Source organism: Ornithodoros turicata, chromosome 3, assembly GCF_037126465.1.
Source record: "Ornithodoros turicata isolate Travis chromosome 3, ASM3712646v1, whole genome shotgun sequence".
Classification (NCBI taxonomy): domain Eukaryota; kingdom Metazoa; phylum Arthropoda; class Arachnida; order Ixodida; family Argasidae; genus Ornithodoros; species Ornithodoros turicata.
The window spans coordinates 81,199,468-81,208,451 of NC_088203.1; the positions used below are offsets into that span (position 1 = coordinate 81,199,468).

An 8,984-nucleotide genomic window follows, 5' to 3' on the forward strand; every position below is an offset into this window, starting at 1 on the left:
CGAGGCGCGAGCAATAAATCTTGGGCCAGTCTGGTTCTGGCTTCCGACAGAACAGCAACCAGTTCTCCGTCTCCTTTCCTGCCACATCTGCACCCCCTAGCGGTTACTTTCTCAACTAATTTCACGACAAAATTATTAAGAATCACGCCAGTGCTACTCTCGTTCACAAGGCAGAAGGAGATAGAAAATGGCTGGAATGCCTGGACAACAGCAACCAGTACTCGACATGCACGGGCATGAAAATTGTAAAAAAGGGGGACAAAGTTATCACGTGCGAAATAATTAGTTACACAACAAATCAGCCCACCAAAAGAGGAGTCACGGGGAGCGCAGAATGATGTGTCTGCTCATTCTGACAGCCAGGCATGGAACTGAATCGTAATGCTTTTTTCTCCTCCATAAAGTCATGCATCTGTCCCTGTTGCGGTTACTTTCTTAACTAATTTAACCACGAAATTATTAAGAATCGTTTCTTCATTATTCCCATTCAAGGCAGCATTATTGACATCATCAAGACAAGAACGACCAACATGAAGAGAGTGAAAAAGACACTCACCATCATCGGACAAGTACACTGCATTCGCTCATTGTAAATCCCCTCGACACAAAATCCACGAGAATCGTCGCACACCATGCACCACTGACGAACCACACAACTGTACCCCATCAGAGGCAAACTGAATCCCAGCGAAGCTACGCTTTTCCACTAACAGTCAACACAATTGCTAGGAACAGAATTAACGCTTTCACACCCGTCAGTATCCAAGGGAGAAGTGAATCCTTGCGCCCTCTGCAGGCCTTGCTCATTGGTCGTGATGTCAGCGTATTGTTTCAGGGCTACACAGTTTTTCCACTAATGTGCAACCCATCCCCTCTGTACAAGGTCCACCTGAAAGAATAGAGTCGCGGTATGACGTCATCACCCAAGCATGTAGCTGCGCAGCTGAAGGACAAGTACGCTCTAGACAGGGGACCTGTTCTTTATTGAATCACTATCCCACAATTATTTCCTTTATTCTACTATAATGATTGCACAGAAAACAGAAAAAGTATTGCAGAAAAACACCACACATGAGAGGCGATTGTAGGAATTAAGCATTTCATTCCCAAGGTTTTACTAAATTAGACTCGCAAAAGAATAAAATATCCTAACAAGCAACACCATCATTGGCTACATACAACGAGCTAATCGAGACATGTCCATCTCATCCGAGAGCCAGGCAGATAACTGAATAATGACGCTTTGTTCCTCCTGAATAAAGCCATACATCTGTCTTGCAGCTACTCCCTGTACTAAACGAATACCAAAATTATTAAGAACCGTTCTAGCTTTACTCCCATTCAGGGCAACACTATCGTCAAGACAAGAATGTTCCCTGCCAAACAGAAAAAATACATGTAGAAGGAAAGCATGACAGAACAGGTCTGGGCATGTCAGCACATGTTTGTCAGACAACAAGGACGAAAAAAGCGAAGAGAAACACTTGAACAAAGCAGAAAACCAACATCAAATTATTTCTAAGCACACACATTCCTCTTATTCGAAGAACAGTGCTCATCGTAAATCCCTCCAGGACAATGCACATCATCCTCCATTTTTCTATTGCTACACTTTTTTCCAGTAACGGTCAATGCATTGCTACAGACACTGAAACACTGTGTGACGTCATCACATTCTGTCTGAAGAAGGCAGCGACAAAGACAAAGACTTCTTACAGTAAAATTCAACAAAAAAGCACCGTGCATATTAGCGATTTTCACCTCAAAGGCTTATCATGGTCGTTAGAATCACAACACCAGTAAACTACCACTGCTCTTTGAAATAATAAGTGAGACCACTCAACATCATCACCAGGCTTATGTAATACATGACCCTTTCTATGCTCATATACTCGTTGTCTAAGGCTACATCTGCGAGCAACAAGGCGCGAAAGCCTGGCGGCAAAGTTCCATTCGCGCTCAACGGAGAACTAGACAGAACGCCGTTACGGGAACATGATTGCACTCCTCCTATATTTATGATTATTGCATTGCAGTTTAGAAAGACTATCACGAAAAGTCTGTACTACGCTCAACTATAATTTAGGAGCCTTAAAATTCTACTTCTTATGGAAACTATAATTGCCCTATTACCTGGATTACTATTAATCAAGCGCTCCAATTTTTTCTCTCTTCTCATTTCAACCTTGTCATGCAGTGAAGCAGTGTCACAACCAATATGATTAATTTACACTGAGGGTGGCGTGCAAGGAATTTCTGTCCTGTGCTCAGATGCAAGGATTTCTGCACAGATACCTATTACAGCTGACTTCCTCAACACACCGTGCTCCTAATTACATCTAACAAACAAAGAAAAACATACAAACCCTCTTCTCACGAATTCAGCTGTACGATGCGACTTTCTTCTGCGCAAAATCGGTGAAAAAGGGAAAGGGCAACAAAAAATAGTGCGCACTTGTGCTTGCATTGCAATGTCTTCAAAAACTGAAGGATATGCTAATAAACTAAGAAAAAGACACCCATTTCTACTGTCAGATAATTATTGCGTAATGCTACATACACAGCCGCATTGCCCTTGCGTAAAGAAAGCACAGGACAAAGGCACACAAAATCCTTTAAGCAAGCAGAGAAAAGGTTTCAGACCTCAGGAATCATTGCAGAGTCACCACACATCGCTACGCAGCTAACACGAGATAACAACAACAAAGTACTAGCGGCGGGTAAAATTGTACCAAGAGAGACACTAATAAACAAGCCCCAACATGCCATGATGACGTCAAAAACCAGGAAAAAAGTAGTAAGCACTGACCACGTTTATCTGGAAACTCACATATTCGTCTAAACACGATTAATTAATCAATTAGAGCTAGTTGGGACCCCCCACAGTAATCAGTACCCTCCAGGGAGTCGCCACACTAATTGGGGAGCATCTAACTCGTGTCCAGACCAGATGTGCATTTCCGGATAATCGTGGTCATAAAAAAGAAAAAATAGACAGAACTAAGAAACAATTTATTCGAAAGTCAATGATGTCGTGTCGAAGAAACTGCTCCGGAAGGCCCGAGTGACCAGCGCCCGCCATGTTGCTTGCTGGCGCTAGTTGCAGAGATTGACGACAGGCGGCCACTTCGTTGCAAGGCATCACACCAGATGGCGCCACCATCATAGGTCTATGCGAGAAAGACAGAGAAACAAGATACTAGCGGCAGGTAAAAATGGCAACACTGCTAAACAAGTGTAGGCATGTGAGAGGAAAGGTCTAACTGCTACTGCTAAACGGCACGGAGAAAACAGTACACATCAGGGAAAAGGCGTAGGGGCGGTCGGTTAGGCCTAACCACAGCGTCACAACACTACGCAGCTAACACAAGGCGGGAACCACTAGGCACACATCGCTAAACACGCGACAACACAAATAAAAGGCTTGCTAACTGCTAAACAAGTCTAAACATGTGTGTACGGGCGAGAAAAACATGCGAGAAACTGCTTAACACAAGCGTGGTCAAACAACACGCAAACATCGGCAAATCACTCATTGGTCACCGCTAAACAAGTCTAAACATGCGCATATGGGGAATATCCGCTATGGCAATCATGCGAGAAAAAGCTTAACACGAGTGCGGTCAAACAACGCGCAATCATCGGCAAATCACTCACCTTTTCCCTCGACAGTGTGATAGTGCGACCGCTTTTGTCGGCACCCAGACACAAACTGACCCGGCGCGGGGACTGCGGAGCGACCGAGTGCACGTCTGCTCTCCACGACAGCCAGCGAGCAAATGACTGGGGCGCCGCGCCGCGGCAGCTACGCATGCGCGAGCTCCTAGCACCCTCTGCGCCGCCCGCCCGCCCGTCCGGCCGTGGGTGGTTTCGGTCTCTGCTCCTCCCGGTGCGCGTGCGCTCCTGGCGGCGACGGGTGGCTTCTCCGTTTCGGTTTTGCACTCGTTCCTTTGCGTCATCATTTTGACCGATACGTGGAAAACGCCATCTGTGGTTTATTCTCCTGCGTTTCTTGTCGTCGCCAGGAAAAGACAAAAACGAAGAACTTCGAGAATTTATTCACGGTATCGTGGAGGAAGCCTTTCAAGTCCACCGCCTAGAATGGTTGCAAGCACGTCAAGAAATGTGTCAGGACAAGATGAAGACGCTCGACTGCATCTTAGAGGCGGACAGTCTGGCGAAAAAGAAGTCCAACTTTAGCCTGGATAATCTGTATTGGGAACGCAGTTCCGACGTGGAGGACAATAACGACGTGTAAATAAAAGCGATACATTTCTCTACGAGTCTCTCTCTCTCTTCTTTTTCTTCGCGCAACTTTATGCACGCAAGATGCGCACACCTTTTCGCTGTATCTTAAGCGGCCCCTCCATGTGCGGCAAATCTACTTTCGTTGCGAACGCGCTGAGGAGCCTGAACAACATGGTGGACAAGCCTCCGTCACAAATATTCTACGTACAGAAATATGCTTCGCCGACCATGCAGAATGAATTTGGGGACTCCGTAAAATTTACCAAGGAGCTACCGCGAGAGTGGGACACCTATATATCGGCTCACCTATTTAGTGAAGGCCTATGAACACATGTTAAGTGGTTTGGTTTAAAAATGATGAGAGCTACAGTGTGTAGCGAATGATGTTCACTCCGTTCCACTTAATAGTTCCACTCCATATTATTCTTGCAAAATATATGGGTGCAAGGACATAAAAGCAAAAAGAAGTGAATTCCCTTCTGTACCATAACCGCTGCGCAAAAGCGCGGCACCATTTTCTCTTGGACATGTAGCAAACATGCATTCCTTTCTTTTTTTTGTTCGCGCCGGCCAAGTGACGATATTCTATTACAACCAGAACGAAGACCTATTGTTTTGCGTTTGCATACATGTCTGTATTGTCTTTTGACGATGGTAGGATAATTATTGACCTGGGGAATAATGTGGATTTATGTGGTTGTGAAAATAGACTGTGTTTGTGAGTGCGAAAACGTGAGTGTGTGTGTTCCCGCGCTTTTCTGAACCAGGGACCCCACTTGACAAGAGTGCTATGTGTTTGCCTTTTCGTGTGACACGAGTGATGCATTTATGTACAATTTCGTGAAATAGTGGTTTAAAAAATAGTCGCGTTTGCATTGCTATCTGCAGGATTGGCCGAGGGTTTTTAATGGAATTGCCTCACGAACCTGGTGAAGTCTTTGTTTTGGGCAGGCTATTTTATGAGTGCCCGACGCCGGTCCTGTTGCAGTGGATTCGATACACGTTCCTGAAGCAGTGTGCTTTGTTCTTGTAGTGTGGTCACGCCTTTATCAGTAGAAATGAATAGGAGTGCTTGTTTGTTAGTATGTGTCTCTCACGTTCCTAGCGCTGTTCAAGCTTTGTTTTCTTTGCAAAAATTCAGACTTTATGGTATTAAGCTGTCCGAGAAGAAGTGACTTTCCCTGCTCGCTTAAGATAAATTGTGTATCCTTTTTCTGTGCTTTCTTCACGCAGGGACAATGCAATTGTATATTTAGCATTATGCAATAATTATCTCATAGCAGAAATGGGTGTCTTTGTCACAGTTTATTAGCGTGTGCCTCGTTATTTTTGTTTTTTGTCTCTTATAGCTATGCGAACAAAAAGTGCGTGTAATTTTTCACTGGCCTTTTGTTATTTTCTCTACTTTTACGCAGAAGAAAGCCTCCTGGTAAAAGCTGAATTGTGTTCTATCAGTGGAAGTGGGGTTGTTTGTTTGATTTTGTTAGGTGCTCGATATGTTGATGGAATAATCTGTTTGCAGATTTAAGTATTTGTGCAGAAATGCTGGTATCTGAGCGTGGAGGAGAAATTCCTATAGAGCACCTCTTCTTGTGCATTCCTGAGCTGCTGTGTGTGCGCGCGCATGTGTGCTTTTTGCCTGGTTTGTGGCGTCATCATGGCATTTTGGGGCTTGTTTATTAGTGTCTTTCTTGTTACAATTTTACCCTCCGCTAGTACCTTGTTGTTGTTAGCGTGTGTTAGCCGCGTAGCGATGTGTGGTAACTCTGCGATTAGCGATCTGAGGTCTTAAGTCTTTTCCCTGCTCGCTTAATGGAATTTGTGTGCCCTTGTCCTGTGCTTTCTTTACGCAATGGCAATGCGGCTGAGTATGTAGCATTATGCAAGAATTATCTGATAGCAGAAATGGGTGTCTTTTTCTTAGTTTATTAGCGTATGCTTCGGTTTTTGAGGTCACTGCAATGCAAGCACAAGTGCGCACAATTTTTTGTTGCCCTTTCCCTTTTTCACCGATTTTATGTGGAAGAAAGTCGCATGGTACAGCTGAATTCGTGAGAAGAAGGTTTGTATGTTTCCTGTTTGTTAGATATAATTAGGAGCCCGGTGTGTTGAGGAAGTCAGCTGTTATAGGTATTTGTACAGAAATGTTTGCATCTGAGCGCAGGACAGAAATTCCTAGCACGCCACCCTCAGTGCAAAGTAATTATTTTGGTTGTGAGACTGCTTCACTGCATGACAAGGCTCAAATGAGAAGACAGAAAAAAAATGGAGCGCTTGATTAATAGTGATCCAGGTAACAGGGCAATTATAGTTTCTATAGAAAGTAGAATTTTAAGGCTCCTAAATTATAGTTGAGTGTAGTTTTTGTTATCCTCCTGGAACCCAAGCTCCATATTCCTGAATAATTTATGTGAGATACATTTTTTCGCGTCATAAGAACTGCATTTGTCACAAAAATGGCACCCTTTTTTTTCGTAACCTCCACAGTGACATATCGCATGTACAGTATACTGTACATCGGGTCTTGAACTGAAGAATAATGGAGAAAGTACAACAGAAAAGGAGGATTTATTTCAGCGTTGAATGGGTGGAAAGGTGAAGAAAATGTTACTATCTATGAGTGGAAGTCAAGAAAGCAATTTCGTCCGGCGACAAGGCACAAGAAAACACCACAAGTGCCGCAGCGAACTCTGCAGCGAGCACTACAACCCGGCTTCCTGCAGCGAGCAAAAGAACCGGCACTGATATCAGCCACCTCTGGCATGTGCCCAGCATTCCTACACCTTTCTACCATCGGGGGAAGGGCACCTGCTTGCTTCTTTGCTGGTGGCTCAGCAGCATCTTCAGGAGGGCTTCGCTTTCCCAGTAGTGTGTCCCCTGTGAGAAGGGCCCCGCCGACGTTCATTTTGTAGTCAAAAGATTGTAGGATGTCTTTCTGCGGTGCATTACCAGCAAACTTCTCCTCCCGGTACTGGAACCACGAGTTGGCCAACGCTAAGTCAACCATGTGAAAGGTGAAGCGCACAGTCCACTTCGACGTCCGAGACCTCAGAGGGAAGTAACTAAGGAGACGGTCCGAAAGGTCGACTCCCCCCATGTTGGTGTTGTACCTGGCAATGATGGCTGGGCGTGACACTTCAATGTGTTTGTTGTCCTTCTTTGACCATTCTTGACAGGTATCACTTGGGCTGGCGGAGTCCACAGTGGAAACCATGTGTACAGCCTTGTTGTCCATCCACTTTACGAAGCACATGGGTGTGTCACTACTAACCACCTGAATGTGAGTCCCACAGCCTTTCTCGTTCAGTTTCTTGTCGGTGGGCAGCTTTGTCTTCAGTGCTCCAGGCACACGGTTCATCATCACTGTGCCCGTACCACCAAAACCTCTTTCAAGTAGCACTTTCAGAAGTGAAAGCGTTGTGAAGTACCGGTCGAAGTACAACACGTGTCCTGGAGCGAGGTTCTTTGTCAGCCTCAGGACGGCTTGTCCTCCAATGCCAACGCCCATGTTTCCCTCTGCTTCTGAGGCGTACGTCATTTGGCCCTGATATGCGTGAAAATCTATCACTTTCCCAAACGGTGTGGCCAACACGAAAAGTTTGATCCCAACAGGGTTTGGCTTGTTTGGCACGTATTGCCGGAACGCAACCCTGCCCGGAAAGGGGACCATCTGTTCATCAATGCTGAGGAACCTCGTTCTTGGCTGGTTCAGGCAGGCTGCTCGCACCTTCTCAATGAGTGGCCTCACCTTCCACAGCCTGTCTTTTTTTTTGTCATCAGACGACACAGCGAGGTCACCACAACTTTGATCCGGGCACGTAGGTAGAAGAACCTATCCCTAGGCATGGCGTCGGCAATGGACGGCACCCTTGTGAATGAGCTCCAATACATACGTATCCGAGGGTACTTCAGGCACGACATGATGATACACATCCCGAAGAACTTTCGAATTTCTTCAGCTGTTGTATTGGCAGTTGAGACACCACCTGACCCCTGTGCCACCCGCAGATTGGAGTGGAAGGCAACCATTTGGAAGAGGTCCTCATCCAAATACTGATAGAAGTAATTGATCGGCCTCCAGGAATCATGTATCTCAACCTCATCGTCTTCCCTTTCCGGAATAGCCGATGGGGAAAAGCTGGAAAAGAAGAATGACAAAATTAAATTTGTAAAATAGGCATGATAACAGATAGGGAGTAACGTGTCATGTAGTGCACTTACCTGTCCGCAATTTTCCAAGTGTCACGGCGTGGCGCCTTTGCTGAAGAATGTTTCGTAACTTCTTCCACTTCTGTGTTGTCATCATCATCATCGTCGTCATCATCAGACGAGGGACCACCCTCCACTTCTTTCGTGGAATCAGGTGGCACGTAGTCGCTATCCTCGTCGTCGGATATTTCTTCGGCATCCGGCATGTTTGCGAGCATATCCAATATTTCTTCATCGGTGAGGTACTTGTCGGGCCTTTTGCGAGCTTTCGACAAAAAAAGACGTGGGACAGGTTAGTAAACATCAAGCGACCGAGATACCGAAAGTCACAAGACTGGGACCGGCTGTACAGTCGGCTGTACACAGGCCCCACACGAATTGTGCTCACGGAGACCGAATGTATACTCCGCTGTACACGGGATTCAGAGGCACTCTTCTTGCACTGTTTCATATGTGCAAGCAATATTTCAGTCTACGTGGATGCTAGAACTACTATTACATCCATTTCAAGTAAATCTACGGGTATT

The 8,984-nt window shown here is 45.5% G+C and overlaps 1 protein-coding gene across 1 annotated transcript; it reads right to left on the bottom strand.

The window, feature by feature from the left end:
• Positions 1 to 6,862: 6,862 nt before the first annotated feature.
• LOC135389711 (piggyBac transposable element-derived protein 3-like) lies at positions 6,863 to 7,786 on the bottom strand. Its single transcript, XM_064619744.1, has one exon. It carries the CDS (start codon positions 7,784 to 7,786, stop codon positions 6,863 to 6,865), a length of 924 nt encoding a protein of 307 aa, XP_064475814.1.
• Between the last annotated feature and the right edge of the window lie 1,198 nt (positions 7,787 to 8,984).